The sequence below is a fragment of the Ranitomeya variabilis genome, chromosome 1, assembly GCF_051348905.1.
Source record: "Ranitomeya variabilis isolate aRanVar5 chromosome 1, aRanVar5.hap1, whole genome shotgun sequence".
In the NCBI taxonomy this organism is placed as follows: domain Eukaryota; kingdom Metazoa; phylum Chordata; class Amphibia; order Anura; family Dendrobatidae; genus Ranitomeya; species Ranitomeya variabilis.
In genome coordinates this window covers 473,678,374-473,698,350 of record NC_135232.1, presented here as the reverse complement: position 1 = coordinate 473,698,350, position 19,977 = coordinate 473,678,374, and the positions used below count along the sequence as shown (strand labels likewise).

General features: G+C 42.4%; 1 protein-coding gene across 3 annotated transcripts; it reads left to right on the top strand.

Annotated features, from left to right (window-relative positions):
* The first annotated feature begins 2,049 nt into the window (after nucleotides 1-2,049).
* Nucleotides 2,050-15,865, top strand: HEMGN (hemogen). 3 transcript variants are annotated; one of them, XM_077250820.1, is made up of 5 exons: nucleotides 2,245-2,384; nucleotides 7,512-7,565; nucleotides 8,578-8,668; nucleotides 12,853-13,217; nucleotides 15,479-15,730. In XM_077250820.1, exons 3-5 carry the CDS (start codon nucleotides 8,610-8,612, stop codon nucleotides 15,592-15,594), a joined length of 540 nt encoding a protein of 179 aa, XP_077106935.1. In that variant the 5' UTR covers nucleotides 2,245-2,384; nucleotides 7,512-7,565; nucleotides 8,578-8,609; the 3' UTR covers nucleotides 15,595-15,730. The 3 variants fall into 3 exon arrangements, with proteins under 3 accessions (XP_077106929.1, XP_077106920.1, XP_077106935.1); XM_077250814.1 differs by lacking the exon at nucleotides 7,512-7,565 and having other exon boundaries at nucleotides 2,050-2,384; nucleotides 8,578-8,656; nucleotides 15,479-15,865; XM_077250805.1 differs by lacking the exon at nucleotides 7,512-7,565 and having other exon boundaries at nucleotides 2,225-2,384.
* The last annotated feature ends 4,112 nt before the right edge of the window (nucleotides 15,866-19,977 follow it).

The following is a 19,977-nucleotide window of genomic DNA, read 5'->3' as shown; positions in this document are numbered from 1 at the left end:
AAAATCTCACGATACATGGCCCCATTCATTCTTTCATGTACCCGGATCAGTCGTCCTGGCCCCTTTGCAGAGAAACAGCCCCAAAGCATGATGTTTCCACCACCATGCTTTACAGTAGGTATGGTGTTTGATGGATGCAACTCAGTATTCTTTTTCCTCCAAACACGACAAGTTGTGTTTCTACCAAACAGTTCCAGTTTGGTTTCATCAGACCATAGGACATTCTCCCAAAACTCCTCTGGATCATCCAAATGCTCTCTAGCAAACTTCAGACGGGCCCGGACATGTACTGGCTTAAGCAGTGGGACACGTCTGGCACTGCAGGATCTGAGTCCATGGTGGCGTAGTGTGTTACTTATGGTAGGCCTTGTTACATTGGTCCCAGCTCTCTGCAGTTCATTCACTAGGTCCCCCCGCGTGGTTCTGGGAATTTTGCTCACCGTTCTTGTGATCATTCTGACCCCACGGGGTGGGATTTTGCGTGGAGCCCCAGATCGAGGGAGATTATCAGTGGTCTTGAATGTCTTCCATTTTCTAATTATTGCTCCCACTGTTGATTTCTTCACTCCAAGCTGGTTGGCTATTGCAGATTCAGTCTTCCCAGCCTGGTGCAGGGCTACAATTTTGTTTCTGGTGTCCTTTGACAGCTCTTTGGTCTTCACCATAGTGGAGTTTGGAGTCAGACTGTTTGAGGGTGTGCACAGGTGTCTTTTTATACTGATAACAAGTTTAAACAGGTGCCATTACTACAGGTAATGAGTGGAGGAAAGAGGAGACTCTTAAAGAAGAAGTTACAGGTCTGTGAGAGCCAGAAATCTTGATTGTTTGTTTCTGACCAAATACTTATTTTCCACCATAATATGCAAATAAAATGATAAAAAAACAGACAATGTGATTTTCTGGATTTTTATTTCTCAGTTTGTCTCACATAGTTGAGGTCTACCTATGATGTAAATTACAGACGCCTCTCATCTTTTTAAGTGGTGGAACTTGCACTATTGCTGAATGACTAAATACTTTTTTGCCCCACTGTACATTCGACAATGCATTGGTTCAGACAGCAGGCTCACAAAGTGGGCCAGTCACATCCCCAAAATGCAGATCTTACTGGCTCATAGTGCAGTTTGGTCTGTAAATCGGACCAGAATAGTTCATGTTAGGATTGTTATACAGGTCTGTGTGGAAAATCAGCCATGTGCACTGGTGGTCTGTGTGTTCTCTGAGTGCACCCTGCTATGCACATGGACAGCACACAGCCGGCAGAAAACACAGTCGCCTGAATGAGCTCTAAAGTTGGTTAAAACTGCTAATTTTGCAAAATTGGCTGATCAACTAATACAGGGGTCTCAAACACGTGGCCCAACCAAGGGCCTAATGCGGCCCCTGAGGCTGTCATCTGTGGCCTGTGGGGCACTGGGTCTCCTGAGGCAGGGAGTAGGCAGAAGGAGCGTCCACCACCCATTAATGTCATTGTGCTTCAGGGTAGGTGTGTTGGAGCAGAGTCATCTCTTTCCTGTGCTGCTGGATTGCTGGTGATGGTAGAATATGGAGAGGAGGTTTTTTCTTTCACCGCTTCCTGATATCTGTCGTACATGTACGATACAGCAGGAGATGACTCCCTGCAAACCACCATACATGTATGATGGCTCTAGGTCACAAGCATAATCTGCACCGTCATCAGTAGATGTCAGCTGTATATCATAGCTGACACCCCGCTGCAAAGACCAGGATGGCTAATAGCACCAATCGCACCCATTTAATTAGAGTAATTTGTCAGTCACTGCCGCAGGCGCGGTTACAGCCAGCGCTCACCATGCACAGAGCATAGTGCTCTCAAATGCCAGGGCTGAATATCAATCCCAGTCCAGCCCTGATCATTAGTGTTGTTCATTGGCCAACCCCCTAGGATACAATTATACTATAATGTTACTTTAAACAGAGCCAGATGATGTGCATGCTTAAAGTTCAGCTTTGGATCATGTAGACCTTTTACAATGCTTTTAAACACTATTCACAAGTCACTTTTATGAAGATAAAAACAACCAGCACAATTAACCAGCATGTTGAGCCACGAGCCAATGTCCCAAGTAAGATGCCAAACACACACCTATTTAGCATGTGATAAGGAATCTTTATTGGCCTTCTGTAATGGCCAAGACTGATAAGACACATTGGGCGGGAAGGAAAGTTTGCCGTGGGCACTCCTTTTTTTTTTCAAAATGCAATCTTATTTTGAAATAACTGTGCAAACCACTTGGGAAAAGACACCAGAGCAGCTGTTTCAATAACTATGGGTGACTTTGAACAGGACCACCAATATTCTGAACATTCTGGAACCTCTGCCCCAGAAACTGAGCACCATGAAGTAAAGCATGAGAGTTCAGGTAAGACAGAGTGGAGGTCTTCTACTATATGGAATGTATGACTCTTTCTATATTTATTAATGTATATATATTTCTCACCCCCTATATATTCACAGTTCTGTTTGATACATCAGTTAACGTACATTATGGATATTATATCATTAACCATAACATAGCAGATGGGAGGAGGCATTTATATGCTTACATTGCTGGACATTGTATTTGCTTTTATTTTCTCTTCAGCTTCCTATGTCATGTTATTCATCAGGTGTAACTCCATTTTCGATTTCCAATGTCGTTTCATAATCTACATAGAACAACAAATAACTTTGCAAATTATTATACTTCCACTGGACTTGAGTGACACTATGGATTCTACTCTATTCAAAATGTTCAAACTACAGCAAATATAGTGGAAGTATGATTCTATGAATACTACCAAAAGGGGGCGCTAGAAAGGTAACTTAACCATAAAACAGTGAATTTGCCACCAATATTTTTTGCTGTGGGAATGCTGTTTGTTTTATTGGATAATAGCCTGGGAAATATCTTCAACAATATGATAACATAACTTTTTGTATGACCAACTATTGTTCAATAGCTGAGTGATTACACGCTATATACAATATGTCTGGAAAATTTGAATACACTTATTTTTTAGACTTTTCATTTAGTATGATAGGTATAACCATTCTACTACCTGTCATCTGCTCGGCTTAATAATGATTATTGGTACATCTCTGGCCTCCTAACCAATTAGTATTGTCTGCGCCCTTTCATCACAAGGTCCATGGCAACAAAAGTGGAATTTGTTTGCTGCTAGACCTGTATACAGTATCTAAGAAGATAAGGGGCATGGACACCAGTTAATACTAGCTGTGTGAATCGACCCTGCTGATAAGCTTCTGTACAGTTTATGTTTTACAATATACTGTACATGAAAATTTCACTGCAAAGGAAAAGGTGTTTCAGGAGATAGTTTGGGCGTGTTTCTCAACAAACTCACGTTTTAGCTAGAAGATGGAGGCTTTATCTCTATGGAACAAACTACAGGAGCCTAAATGTATTGTCCAGGCATATAATATAACATTGATGACCTAATTATCATTATCTAAAAAATTCCCTTCAGTAAGAAAGAAAACAGCAATTTGTGTTTTCAATAGTCTCATTTAAACCCTCTGGTGTTAAAGTGCATAATTGGAATATCCAATAAGACACCCTATTAGCAAGCCTCAATATCTATTAGGATGTGAATCCAGAAACGGCTCCAGGATTGTGAGCTTCAAATAAGTCGGGTCTCTACTATGTTTCACCAAAAAGTGTCAGGAAATAATGTGATTCAGCACTATTTTTCTAATTATTCAGTTTCAGTTAAATAGTGGTTAATGGCTTGAATGTTCTTTACATTTTTCCACCATCTACATGTAATATTGGGTCCTGCACCTTCACTGATCAGAGCACAATTCCATTCATGCCGAGAACTGTTAATCAGTTCCTATTTAAGAGGATAGGAGCTGATCCGCGGTACTTGGCAGTGGCAGCTACACCTTGAATGGAGCTGTACTGTACATCTCTGTTCAATGATTAATTTACCCACCGCCCTAGCTAATATAACTTAGTAATTGTGAGAGTCGGACCCCCACAGATCTAATATTAACTTATGCTAAGGATTGGTCTTCAATATTATATGCCCGGACAACCACTTTAAATGTATCTATACAAGAACAGTGCATTTCAGTAATAACTCTTTGATTTCAGTAGGCATCATGCAATGCTTAAGTGAATTTTCCACTCACTTATAAAGTTCGGAAAGAAGAGATCGTTGTAAAATAAATGTTGGTTACGTCTCTGAACTACTGCTGCTCTAGAGCAGCTATTGTGGTGACTAGTGGACAAGAGATAATCATGTTTGATGGGATGATACTGTAGATGCTACATTTGGCTGGAATGTTTCTGAAATGCCTCAACTCCAAGTAACAATTTCACAATCTGTGAATGAAGCAAGAAATGGCATGCAATGATTGTGTTTTAACCAGTGCTTCAGAAAGTCATGAAAAATTCACTAATTAATCTCTGTGTCATGTCCACTCAGATAATGCCTTTTCTACCAGCCAGTTTTAGATCATAGGATCAGCACTCTACATTTGGAACACTACCTTTTATATACATTTATATTAGGATAGAGCCAGTATTTAAAGAGGTCTATCATGACAAAATTGCCATTATTTTTTAACTATCTGTAAGCAGGTTGCGGGATGCAGTGATAAACAGGAGGCAGAGCAAGGGTTAACAAGGTGTAACAATTTACTAAAACAAGGTATTCACTCCTCGCAGGAAGGTTAATGGTTAAAGGGGGAATAATAGGGGTAGCAATTGTAAAACAATAGCAGTTCCATGAAGGAACTTATCGTGTCCTGTATGGTCCTCTGCAGCAGATGATCCCGCAGGGGGTTGTAGAACCGGCATCAGCCGGGCGATGTCCTTAGATAGGGTCCTTTAAGCGATGGTCTGCCTTCTGGCAGCAGCGGTCAGTTTCCGATACCTTCCACTGAGCCCCTAGTCCATAAGCATGTGCGGCCGAAACAATAAAAGCCACAGCACTCTCAGGGTCAAAAGTACATGGGTGGAAAGCAAATGGCAGGTTAGGCTGCAAAAGTCTGTCTGGTACTCGGCCTTCTATCCTCTGCAAGTGCGCGGTACTCAAAGTCGCTGAGCGCACGGCACTTCTCTCTCTGGCAGCTACTGAGCGCACAGCACTTCTCTCCGCAGTTGTCCCATTGGAGGCAGTGGGGACCAAACAACGCATCCCGTCGTGGCCCCGGTGCTCAGAGGACGCAGCGTGCTGCTCACCTGGCTCCGTGCTGCTGCTGCTTCACTCCAAACTGTCAGCTGCTGTGCGCACTTTTTCCTTTTTCCTGCCCCTCCTACCTGGGTCATGAGGTTGGTACCGCTCCTCATTCTTTCCCCCAGGCAACAAGGGAGGCAGTCTCAACAGTTCCGGACCCGGCTCAGTACAGGTACCAACAGCCCGGTCTTCCTACTTACATATCTGCCCCCCCAAATAAATGTGTGTTTTTTGTAAATATAATTAAAAAGTAGAACAGGTTATCATGAGATCTCATGTCATGGCTGAACTAGTGCTGACTATATCATTAAACTAGTATTGATTTTCATTCTAAATGTTTCACTATTTATTTTAATAATATAATCGCTATTCTAATATGGTTTAATTAAAAAGTCCCTACCTTTTCCTCTCTAACTGTTTAGAGATGGAAGGGTAAGGAGAGGGAGCGGGAACAGAGAGCACTGTCATTGTGCATGATAAGGAGAGAATGCAGCGAACAGAGACCAGCCTTGCCCGCAAAAGTGAAGCCTGTTTTGGGGGTGGGGCGGGTTTCTGTTCGCTGGGATATCTCCTTGCAATGTGCACTGACAGTGCGCTCTCTTGCTAGCTTGTCACTTCTAATTAGAGCCGACACTGTCACTGTACACTTAAAAGATTGCACAGCAAGAATGGAGCTTGTGTAAGGAGGTTGCTTTCCCTGCTCCTTGCCTGGAACCACTTAGCCAGACAGCTGGGTTGTTGGGGGAAGACTTTCTGCCCTGGACAGAGGGGACAGGTTGACTGCTGGGAAAAGAGAGGGGAGTGGTCAGAAAAGTGCGGGAGACAGAGCGCGCCAGAGAGGGGACAGCGTGCCAGAGAGAAAGCAGGCTGCAGCGCCGCGCTCCCCATGACAGAGTGCTCCCCGTGAGGGCACTGAGGCTGAGATACCCACCAGAGTGACGGCTGGATGTGAGGGTGTAGATTTGGAAGCCTCCAGAATCAGAGACAGTGACTGTGCAGCCCTGGTGACCGCAGTGACAAGCAAAGAATCCCTGGTGACCGCAGTGACAAGCAAAGAATCCCTGAGTGTGATAAGTAACTACCCAGAGTGTGTGTGACAGCGTTAATACAGGGAGACTGTCAGCCTGGTGCATAGAGGCTCTTGCAGAAGCAACGAGACTGTGCTATTTCCTGGTTTCACTTTCACTTTGCGAAGAACAGATTGCAGAGAGACTTAACCCCGGACCTTCCAGGAGACACAGAAGAGACTTCAGGATCCCAAGCCCTGCTGGTGACTGTATCCACATTGGGAAAAGGACCCTCCAGTCAGGACCTCCCTGGGCTGATAAGTTACAAGAACACTCGTTAACCCTTTGATTCCGCTTAACTGTTTACTGTTTTACTTGACTCTATTAACCCCGTTTACTCCCTGCGAGGAGAATTTTACCCCTGTTAATAAATCCCCTTCAACAGTTGGTCTGTCTGTTCCGTGGTGACATACGCAACCCTGCACTCTATTACACTTGCATTAAGCATACGTTGGAAATGACAACCGATACATGATCAGTACAGCATGGACAAACTCAGCCCCTGAAACGGACGTTTCAGGTTGAGGATAGAGGCTGTGATAGTAATTATTTCATTACATCATATTACAGTTTTTTTTATATTACTTCCTATCCTTTCATCATAATTGTGTTTCCTCATTTTCAATTCCTCAAGAAATTCTATGTAAAAATGTAAAATAACAACAAAATGAAAAATCTCATTCCTGCTGGTCTTTTATATGTATTATTTCACCTACATTCCATTTATTTGGACTAAGAATATAGTCTAGTCTTAAAATCATTACTGGTCCATAGAGTGTTAGCTGAATGATTGGGGCATTTTAATTGCTACACACAATACCTAAATTTTTTGCATTCCACCAAAACCAGACAATGATTGTTTCTTAACTAATAAATGCACAGCATTCTATCTAACTGTTTAATCTGAAAAATCTGCACATTAAAATTAGAATACTATATAGTTTTCATTTGTGCCTCTGCTTTGGGAATACTACCTGTGTAAGGCAACCCTGCATTCTGGACTCTTCCTAATAATTGGAATGCTTCATGTAATCAGAATGGCTGCACGTACACAGAACACAATATACTTGGGATTCTAGTTGTTAAAACCATTATTGCCCATTAAGGGCTCTGCCCGAAATACTATATTTAAAATATTCATTAATATTATATAATTGTAAATTGTCAAGTAGCAAGACCACAGCATTGAGATTTTAATGTTATTTTACATTTTTAATTGTGGATCTTTTCTTACAGGGGTTGAAAATGAGGAAGTTTACATGTTTTCCGTTCTCTGAACCTTTAAAAAAGGTAAGGATTGTTATTGTGGAGGTACAGGCTCATGATGGTGTGAATAGGTATATACAGTGTAGGATTGGGGTGGCACGGGCCCAGCAGTAACATTGATTCTGAGGGCCCACTGTTCATCTAAATGTAAATATTATATTACGGTACCTTCTTTCACAAAATTACCTATACTTCCATAAAATAAGCTAGGTAGTTTGTTGAACGAGTTATGAGATACTGCTTTTGTCTGTACATAGAGAATCAAATGTATTGTTCCAACTAATGCTGCACAGGAGCCCACCGGGGAATTTACCTGTTCACCTGCAGGCCAGTCCGAGTTCTCTCTCTATGCATACTCGGGAAGAGTATATCATGCACATTCAGTTGTCCAGGAGGTGCAGGCAGAACTGGAGAGATCCAGTATATCAAGGGAAAAAGGAATCAGCCGCACTCAAATGCGTTTTTGGTTGCAAAAAGTGTCTGTATTTATTACATGTACATATAGTCATTCACCACAGAAAATCGGAATAATTAAAGGTAAGGTTACGTTTCGACCCAGCACTATATACAAACCATAACTATATACAAGCCCCTGCTGGGACACTACTCTACTCCCATTCCTTGAAAAGGTTTGAAAAAGACCCGGGCTGGGCCGAAACATAACCTTACCTTCACTTATTCCGATTTCCTTATTTTCTGTTATGAATAACTATATGTACATGTAATAAATATGAACACTTTTTGCAACCAAAAATGCAATTGAGTGCGGTTGATTCCTTTTTCCCTTGTATGCATACTGAAGCACTCCCTAAGTGCCACAGTTGTAGCCTGAGATCACTATATTGTGGGATTAAAATGAAAGGGACAATGCTACGATACCTAGCACAGTGGTTATTAAACAAATTGTTCAGATATACAGTACAAAGCACTGTAAAAACACAGCAAAATCTGCTGTGTAGTTATAGTCTTCAAAATGTTTTCAATTTTATTTATTTCTAGTTAAAAATATAAATAATTGTTTCTGCTTCTTTATCAGTACCTACAACAAGACGTTTAAGAGATCGAGAAATGTTGAAAAGGAAGAAAGAAGAGGCTCAAGCAAAAGACACTTATCAGTGGGTTTTTGGGTAAATTTTCAGGGGAAAAACTTGGTACTTAATACTATAATAGAAGAGTTCAGAAGATACCATACATAAGTAAACAAATGACTGGTTGACCATGCAGGACATAGATTCCAGAATCTGCCAGAGGTTATAAATAAATTGACAACTTGATGTTTCCAGTTGAGGGTTGTCCCTTAACTGTCCAATCAGTTGAGTTCTGACATTACCAAACTGTGTAGGGACACACTCCAACTAGTAACACCAAGTTGTTAATTTATTCATACACTTTCTGGGAGAATAACAGGGCAAAAAAATTACAAAGTGTTGAAAAAAGGTTATCCAGACTTCTTATTTAATGGAAAATACAATGTTTTGCTAAAACTGCCAGGGCAGGAATAATGACAAGAATGGACAAAACAAGATTCTGTGGGTTGCGCTGCTGAAATAAGAATCCTTTGCGAATGGTTTTTATTCCAAGACGCATTTCGATGCCAGTCCGCCATTTTGTTAAAGGAAAAACTTATACATCACACGGTAAGACAATGTGCCTTAAGCCTAAAACAGCAGGAATGGTTGACTTAAAATGCCAATAAAAGCATTTGGGGGAGGGAAGAGAAGGGAGGCGGGCAAGGAAATTCATAGCATGGAAGAGATTTTTAAGAAAGAAAAACAAGTGACAATACAAAAGGAAGGGAAGGAATGTCCTGAGTGAGAAAAAAGGGGAGATTACCAAATGAAAAAGGTAATTAAAATGCATTGAATTATTGCAGGAATACATTTTGGGAAAACCTGATCTAGAACCCAGGTGAGGGAAAAATTTAAAATGGAGTGAAGACAGATGGTGAGAGTGTGGAACTATCGAGTAGTTTAAAAGATCAAATTATTTTTTTCAAATTCTTTTGTTGGGGTTTCCAGTCAACCTTGGCACTCTTTTTAGGCTTCTTAGCGTACCTTGTCTTACCGTGTGATGTACGATTGGATTTCATTTGAAAAAGATGCCGGTCCACCGTCGAAATGTGTCATGGAATAAAATTCTCTACTCAAGCATTGGCAAAAAATCCTTATTTCAGCAGCACAGCCCACATCATCATGCTTAGTCCATTCTGGTTCAATATCCTGGATGATTTAATTATCCAACCACAGGACATCAGCAGCTGACAATATGTATGGAGCGCCCGCTAGGACCCTGGGGTACTCAGGCCGGGTCCGGTGATCGTTAAAGGGGTGGTCACTGTGGCAGTGACCCGGTCCGTGGCCCTGGACATCCAAGTAAAAGGAAAGGTCTTTAAAAGGCTTATTTGAATAAAGAGTGTTCGTGACGCCACCTGTGGTATTCGGTCAGGGATGACCGATGCTGCTTAAAGGGGTCTACTGTGAATTATGGTACTGCAGCAGGGATGGTATGGCTTCCCACAGGTGAAGCTGAATCCCCAGGGCTCCCGGTGTAGTAGGAACAGGTGGTAGAAGGTGTAGAAAGAATCAGAGGACAAAGTAGCAGTCTCTTTACCTTTTACTGGTGTAAGGGAGCCACAGTCCAGGGTACGGATCACAGGTGATGGTAAGGTCCAGCCAGCTTGGAAGCGATTCAGAAATCCCTCTAGCCAGATGGGGTTGGAAGCCTTCCTCTCTGCGCTGTGTTGTCCCTTGCTGCCTTAGGTCTCACACAAGGTCCTCAATTTCTCTCTTTCCCTTTTAGTAGGACACTACCCGCATGGCAGGCAACTCGAGCCTTTTTACAGGTGTCTCTAAGTACGACTCCTGGCTCTATGTGTTGCTGTGCTTTCGGGTGTTAATGGTGGGCAGGTGACCTGCAATCTCCTGTCTGCCGGTTTCTGCTGTGGGGCATACAATTACCCCCACAACTTTGGTCTTCCGGCTACCGTTTTTTTGCGCTTCAGCGTGGAGGGAGCTCAGTCGCAGCTCTCCTCCAGCTCTTAACTTCTCCTGTACTTCTCCTTCCCTATCAGTCTTCTACAGCCTATTCTGTTTCTCTTTCTTCATTCCAGGAGCTGCAGCACCACTTGTCTGCACACCCCCAGCTTTCCTTTCTGAGACTCTCTCTGTCTGCTTCCTCTCTCCTCTGTCCCTCTGACAGACTGACCAACTAACTTCTCCTCCAGCCAGAATATATAGGGAAGCTCCCCTGAATCCGGGTCTCAAGCTCCCCCTTCTGGCCTGAAGTCAGAACAGTGTTGCATGTACTGGTTACCTGTTAAAGGGATCCTTCCTCGCTTCCAAGCATGGCATCACTCTCCCCGTGAGGAAGGCAATACCATTGTAACAACCTATTACCTGGGGTGTAACATGTTTATTCCCTAGTTTGTGCCTTACACAACTCGCTCTGGTAAGCGTAATCTATTGCTTTTACATTCTCCTCCGTTAGAGTATCATCCTATATTTTGTGCACTCTGTTCCCTATACAGCTCCATTCACATGGCATTTATGATGACAAATTTATTAAATACAGATATTAGTAGTACAATCCTGCTGTTAAAGGAATCAATCTTCAGATGAACCTCGGCATAGTGTAGTGAACTCCTTGGGCCTACATAGTATTTTCCATGTGTTTTATATTGGGTATTATTGTGAGACTCCAGTGTATCATTTCACTATGATTGAATAAAAGTTCCCACCCCTATAAAACTAAAAGTCGTTATACCTGCTCCAATTCTTACAGGCTAGTTTGTTACTTAAATTACATTACTATGCAACAAGGAGAAACGGAGTCCATGTCCAAAATGAGTAACATTATACTTTATTTATTATTACAAAAAAATTACCAATAAATTACCAACAAACATATAACAAATATCACAAGATAAAAATCAGGGTAGTCAAAAGATAGGAGGTAGCACAGACATAAAACGGTGCAGCACACAGACTGGTGCAGTTTAAATAGGAATTTCCTGCATAGTGCAAAATATCGCAAGGGTATGGAACCAGGGGATAAGAGGAACGGTATAAATCAATCTCCTGAGCCCTGTACACTGACTCATATCACGGTAGTAGCATCTAAAACCCCCCCCTCCCCAGGATCCTTACCCGCACACTAGCACCAGACCTGGACCGCACCGCTGCCAGGGGCAGGGGCAGCGGTGCGGTCCAGGTCTGGTGCTAGTGTGCGGGTAAGGATCCTGGGGAGGGGGGGGTTTTAGATGCTACTACCGTGATATGAGTCAGTGTACAGGGCTCAGGAGATTGATTTATACCGTTCCTCTTATCCCCTGGTTCCATACCCTTGCGATATTTTGCACTATGCAGGAAATTCCTATTTAAACTGCACCAGTCTGTGTGCTGCACCGTTTTATGTCTGTGCTACCTCCTATCTTTTGACTACCCTGATTTTTATCTTGTGATATTTGTTATATGTTTGTTGGTAATTTATTGGTAATTTTTTTGTAATAATAAATAAAGTATAATGTTACTCATTTTGGACATGGACTCCGTTTCTCCTTGTTGCATAATATTGGTTTTAGGAGTGTCCTTTTTGTAATTAATACATCTTCCTGATAGACTCCCCCACTGTGGCTGTGAGTATGTGGAGGAATGTTATTTTGTTCTCTTCCATTTTGGGCTTAATCTATTAAATTACATTACATTGTCTAAGAATAGATAAAGTAGTAACTATAGATCAGTGTATAAGGCAAAATTCAAATTCCTTATTTGCGCAAATGTTCCCCCCAAAATTTCAGTAACAGAGAAGTTATTTTCCACGAAGTGAATGTTCCTTATTATGTTTTGAGTTCTCTTCAGATACAAGAGCATAATAAACTTAAGATCTGAAAAAAAAACAAAAAAAAAACCTTATACTCACCTTACCTCTCTGGCTCTTCTGCTTTTCGCCATCACCCATCTGGTCCTTGGTGCATTTTCTTATCACCACTGCAAGTACTGAAATCCCAGGGCTGGAGAGGTGAGCTGTATGAGGAGTATAATATATATATATTTTTTAACCTTTTGATAGGTCTTTATGGTTTAGAAAAATGATAGCCAGTAGCTGCTATTTTGCTGAATCTGAACAGAAGAGATTTACAAAAAATTAACATTTTGGCAAATTAGAATATTTAGAATATTGAAATTCAATTCCACTTGAATATATTCACTCATCTCTAGTAATAACCATAACATTCGTTATAGTTTATTGAGATTTTCTTGCAAATGGGTTTAAAAACAAAAGACATATTTTAGAAATAATTTCCAATTATTAGAGAGCAGGCTATCAGCAAACGTCAGAGGAAAACCAAAGGAACTGGTCGTGGAAGAAGAAAGGAAGTCAAGGAACCTGAGCCACAACCACAACCTCAACTTGAACCAGAACAAGAACCAGTCCATGAACTCCAACATGATCCAAGTAAAGAAGAGCATTACTATGAAACAGAGGCAGAAAATAAATTTGAGTTACTGTCTGATGTACCACATGAGAACATTGAACATGTGCAAGAACAAGAACCTCTCGTGCACCATGAAGATTCAGTGCCAACTGTGCCTGAAGGAAATACTGCTGATGTGACACTTCTCATACATGAAGATGTTGATGGACATTTACCGCATGAGACTTCCACTTTGCTAAAAGGTAATCATTTCATTGTCAGCAGATAACTGAGCCTTAGAGTGACCTGACTACCTTTCTTTGGAGAGCTTGTCCAGTTGAGGCAACCTCTTTGGATTTTTTAGAGATAAATTCTGATCAGGAGGTCTTTGTGCTCCATACTCAACACTTTTGATACCTGCTGCATTTTCAGTGTCTAGAATCACACTGATTAGGCTCCTGTAAGATATAAAATTAACACGGAAGTCTAATTTGTGAAAACCTCTCTATATTGCATGCCATTGATAGTAGCTCAAGCCTATCATTAAAGGAAACTTGTCACAAGGTGTCTGATCTGCCAACAGGAGGGGTTGAGTAGATAAATATATAGTTTATGGGAAAAGATTGGGTATAACCTGGAATTTAATTGAATTCCCTGCTTACTCTATCCTTAGCAGTTAATGGGGCAAGGCAAATCAATGACTATTAACTCTTTATAACTACTTATACAAGGAAAGCTGTCAGTCACTGATTCAAACCACCCTCTTGACTGTTAAATCTGAAATGAACAGGGATTTCAATGAATAAATTCTAGATTATACTAAATCTTTCATACAAGCCTATGTATAAATCTGCTTAAAGGGGTTTTTCCATGAACAAAGTTAATTTTAATTAACATTTTAATCAATAGATCTTTGAATAATGATCAGTTCCACAATTGGATGTGTTTAAAAAAAAAATGTTCCTGTGCTGAGATAATCTTATAAATGTGCCCCTGCTGTGTACTGTGTAATGGCTGTGTCTGACTGTACAGGGACATGGACTGATCATACCACAGCTCCTGGGCAGGGGAGGAAGCAAAAGAGAGTATACAGACATTACAGCAGGGGATCACAGCTGATTCCTTCTTGGAGATAAAACATTGCTTAAAAACAGGCAGGGAAAAGTTTTGCCTCACAAAAAAACCCAGCTGTGATCACCTGCTGTACTGTCTGTATACTCTCTTTTGCTTCCTCCCCCTGCCCAGGAGATGTGGTATGATTAGACCATATTCCTGTATGGTCAGACACGGCCATTACACAGTACATAGCAGGGGCACATTTATAAGATTATTTCAACACCGGAACATTTTTTTTAACACATCCAATTGTGGAACTTATTTTTTATTACAAAATGTATGAATTTAACCCCGTTAATTTCTTTTCTACAACATGCTGCTCATACATTGCACAGCATTTCCAAGCTGACAGATTTTTATTTAATTTCAATCTTATGTATTTTATTGATTGCATTTGGTTTAAATTTGTCATGGTGACCTCATGTGGATTCAATTCAGCATTAGTGTCTCCATCTACATTTCTACATTAAAATTTACCAACAATGTAAATACTGATGTGGATGGTAATTAAAATATATGAAAGGTCTTCAAAACAATCCTGCAGCTGACAGAAATCAGGAAGGGACATGTGTAGTGAGAACCAGGAGATAGCTCAAGCTCATTACAATTTTTTTTTCACATCGGTAAACACAAGGGAACTTCATATATTACAGAAATGTATAATGGGAAATGATCTTGAATGGTCTCCTAACATTACCGCAAAAGGATGTGAGAAACAATTATGGACAGGGGTACATGAAATGGGCACTAATCACAGAAGGTTAACTGCTTAGATCAGGGGTGGGGAACCTCAGGCCTGAGGCCTCGATGACCGTTTATCCGGCCCCTGGGCCAATTCTCAGTACTTTTGACGGCCCTTTAATTTCTTCTTGCTCTGTGAGCATGTGCATGCAGCGTTCATTACTGAACGCTTTGGTGTGCAATGAAAGATTACTTCCCGACACCAGTGCCAGCGTGAGGACGTACTTTGTGGATAGAGTTAGAGCGTGATTTGTACGGCCCCCAAAAGATGGTATAAATATCCAAATGGCCCTTGGCAGAAATAAGGTTCCTCACGCCTGGCTTAGATGCTGCTGTTAATAGTGAAAGTGATTAGCAGCCCTATCATGTGTATATCTAGCACAGGAAAATGGAACTGTATGCTTAGATAGGGAAAAGGTTTGACTGATGAAAATATGACATGCAATATATTTTTAAACTTTATGAACAATAGTAAAAAATGACATATGGAGTAACCACCAAGAGTTTCATGATTTTTTAAAATTCTTACTCAAATAAATGCATCAGATATATATCAGATTTAATGAAATTTATGATGCACATTTTCATATTACTAATTTAATTAAATGTATCATGCACATTCTCATAAATTAATGACACCTATTAATACCTGGTTTATAATTTACAGATCAAGAAGAAGCAGCCATGTCTGATTCTGCACCAGCTATAGAAGCACCTGAAGATCTTGCCTTTACTTTTGAACAAGAACAAGATGAGCATCAGTACTACACACCACTGCTTTAACTTTACAGTTATACAATTTCCTATATTACATAAGTTGCATGTTTTAGAATAAAATATTTCTTCGTGACATTGAATACATGATATATCAAGTCTAATATGTACAACAATCATAGTCTAACATCACCTACAGTGACTTATAGATTACTGTTGGTGAAACATTATATTTCATTATTTCTTCTATGTAAAATGTGGTATTTTCATACTTGGCATTTAGGAAATGAGATGCATAACTAGAGAAAAAAAGTAATAATAAAATACTGCATTTATTTTTATGTACGTTCTGTTTTTCCTCTATTTCAAATATGTAACAGACATTTTGAAGTTTCCCTACTCTGGTATTGTTTCTTTTACTTAGCCAACAGCTAAAATCTAGAGTACTTTCCTAATTTCCAAATGAGTGGAAGCTCCAGTGTATGAAGCTCCATTTTACGTCAGTTGCATACATGATGATGGGGACAGGCAAGTGGGTATGTGTAGTAAGACAGAATCTGGTCCCCTCCCCTCTACTTACATTAGTGTTATAAACACTAATTTTGGTCACTTCATCTATATGAAAAAAATGGAACAAAAAGGATCAAAAAAGTTGTATGGACGCAAATACTAGTAAAACTAATACACTCACAGGTAGGCATTACGTAGAGTTTACACTGGAAATGCTATTGCTTTCATAAAACTACATGGGATTCAAAACAAAAATAGCCTTTCTTGGCACAAAGGTTTAAGTAGAACAGATCATTCAGAAAACACATATACAGTCGGGAAAATAAGTATTTGAGACACTGCCAATTTTCCAATTTTTCCACCTACAAAGAATGGAAAGGCCTGTCATTTTTATCGTAGATATGTAAGGAGATGAACCAGCTACGGTGTTCTTCCCTGAAGACATCAACGCTACTGTGGTATAGAATATCTAGGATGTGAATAATGTTTTGGTCTTGATATGTGTCCTGGTGACAACTGTTAAATTCCCGGTCGGCTGCAGTACTAACTGTCACAAGATGTCACTATCTAGAATGTAGGGCAAAGGTGAAGTCTGCTTAGCAACACATCAGGCACATAGACAGTGTGAAAATAAGGCCATGTCACAAGCGGTGTGACCGGACCTCACGATTGGTCGGTCACCAGATGTCACAACACACCAGGGGACACCAGGGAAACTTTAACAACAGTGGGCCCTGTCGGTAGGGAACGGGGAATGGACACCTCCTGCACTAACCTGAGGATGTGCCCTGCTCTTACTAAAGTCCCTATACGGGTTCTTTCGCCGAGCAGGACACCTATACTCTCACTTGCCCTGCTCCTATTCCTAAGTAGGGAATTGGCAAGTGAGAACACTGGTCCCACCGCTGCACTAAGACAACACAAGGTAAGGTAAGACGGACACTGAAAGGGACAGGGTATTAAAAATACCATACTTAGCTTTCTGCTGCAAAGCACCACACAGCAAGATGACGACACCAGATAAACCGAACACAGCCGTAGAACCACTGCTCCCAGAACGCTCCTTCTCCCAGCAAGGTCACTGCAGAATGAACTAACACCAACAGTCAGCTGATACATCAGGTGACCTCTTGAAGGATGGTGGGAGTGGTCACCACACACATCAGCTGACCCAGCAGCAATGCAATTACACCAGCAGGCCACCGGGGAAAACTGCATTAACCCCCGATGACCTGAAAGGAAAAAAGTTTTAATCTGAGGGAAACCTGATCTGCCACATATCCAAAAATGGATTGTGACAGTATCCCCTTTCAATGAGGGACCTCTGGACCCTCAACACTGGACCTCACCAGAAAATGACATACGGTGAGGACGTCTCGATTCACCAGAGTTTACCTTGGCAGTCACCTGACCCTCAGCTTTACGGTGAACGTAGCACGATGGAGATGGCAACGTAGGCACCACAAATCTCCAGAGCGCTGACCTGTGGAATGAGTTGTGTACTGGCATTACTAGGGATAACTCCAGCTGATAAGTCCCCAGGCTGAGAATGGCCAACACCCAATATGGCTCGATTACCCTAGAACTCCAGATTCCAGTACCACACTTCCACCTGATGTTTTTGGTGGACACCCATACGTATTCATTCACACACAGGTCCAGACCTGAACGTTTTTCATGCATGTGTCTGCCATAAGATGGTGAACTCTTTACAGAACCGACAACAGAGGCGTCCCCCTGTGTCACAAAACTCACACCCCCACTATGCACAGTGGGAACCACCACCCTCCCCTGACCCCTCCTCCTAAGAAGACTCTGACACACAGGGTTAGGTTGTAGAGAGGGTAGAGTCTTGCCCCTACTCCCTGGCAGCACCTCTGCTGCCCCCCCTAGAGAAGAAGGGGTAGGTTGTAGAAGGGCAGCAGAGATCGTAGTTCCCGGGCAGCAGACCGTACACAACCCTGGAACTGCCAGTCTATGACCGGGTTGTGTTTTTTCAACCAAGGGAGTCCTAAGACCATGGGAGTTGGCATGCCCTCCAAGACGTAGCACGACAGGGACTCTTCATGACAAGGCCCTATACGCAGATGTATGTTGTCTACGGCTTGGGTAACCCTCTCCTGGCTGAGCAGGGCAGAGTAAATGGCCTGGATGCTTAGGGGTCTGGCTAGCGTCCTACTCATCAGGCCATGGGTCTGGACAAATTGAGCATCCACCAAATTGACTGCTGCTCCACAGTCCACCAGCACCGGAATATTACCAGTTACCCCACCAACAACCACCTCAGCAGGTAAGTTACACTGAGTCGAGAAAATGGTGGAAATATGCACACCCTGGTCGCCTCCCTCCACATGACCAGGGGGACGCGGCTCTTTAGATGGTGCAGGCACTTTGGCATGTGCTGGGCAGACATTGATAAAATGACTGGTCTGCCCACAGTGAAAACATGTCCCCACTCCACGGCGAACCACAGGCAACCCCATTTGGGAACCAACTACTCCCACCTACATGGGTACGTCCGCCTGTTCAGTTGTGACCTCCTCCCTAGCAAGGACTACAGGGGTCACATATGGTGTATGCCTCTCCCTCAAGTGTCTATCCACCTTGATGGCAAGGGACATGGTGGCCTCCAACAACCTGGGGGCAGCGTACTGCACAAGAGTATCCTGCAACCTTCGGGATAGACCCTGCATAAAATGGCTTCTAAGGGCAGGGTCATTCCACTGTGTGTCAGTGGCCCACCTCCTGAAATCTGAACAGTACTCCTCAGCCAGCCGGCCACCCTGCTTGATCTTGGGGAGTCGGGATTCCGCAAGGGAGACGCCATCAGGATCACCATACACCAGTGCCAGAGCCGCAAATAGCTCATCCACTGACCGTAGAGATGGAGAACCAGTCGTCAGGGAGAAGGCTCAGAATTGGGGATCACTCTTAAGAAGGGAAATGATGATTCCCACCCATTGTTCCTCACTCCCTGATGAATGAGGGTGGAGCCTGAAGTATAGCTTGCAGACCTCCTTAAAAACCAAAAATTTATCTCTCCCTCCAGAGAACCTGTCAGGAAGAAATATCTTGGGTTCTGGTTCAGCCTGTACCTGAGCGGAGGCCCAGAACCCCAACAACTGCTGCAGCTGCTGCACCACCTCACCACGCAGCTCCTTAAGCTCAGTGGTGAGAGTCTGGAGCAGTTGGGCAAAGGCCTGCAGTTTGGCCATGGCTCACCAGAAAAAATGTGATGGTCGGTGTTAATGTCACGATGTGACCGAAGCAGTGTGCAACAACCTCATGATTGGTCGGTCACCAGAGGGCACAACACACCAGGGGACACCAGGGAAACTTTAACAACAGTGGGCCCTGTCGGTAAGAAACGGACACCTCCTGCACTCACCTGAGGAACATCCCTATTCTTTCACCCTGTCACCGAGCAAGATACCTAAACCCTCACTTGCCCTGCTCCTATCCCTAAGGAGGGAATTGTCAATTGAGAACACTGATCCCACCACTGCAGTAAGACAACACAATGTAAGGTAAGACAGACACTGAAAGGGACAAGGTATTAAAAATACCACACTTAGCATCACACAGCAAGATGACGACACCAGATAAACCGAACACAGCTTAAGAACCACTGCTCCCAGAAAGCTCCTTCTCCCAGCAAGGTCGCTGCAGAATGAACTAAACCGACAGTCAGCTGATTCATCAGGTGACCTTTTGAAAGATGATGGGAGTGGTCACCACCCACATCAGCTGACCCAGCAGCAGTACAATTACACCATCAGGCCACCAGGGAAAACTGCATTAACCCCCGATGACCTGAAAGGAAAAAAGTTTTAATTTGAGGGAAACCAGATCTGCCAAAAATCCAAAAATGGATCGTGACAGGCCAGCCCAGATTGGGGAGGGGGAACTAAGTTAGTGCCAATTACAGGAAGTAGAGTTCAA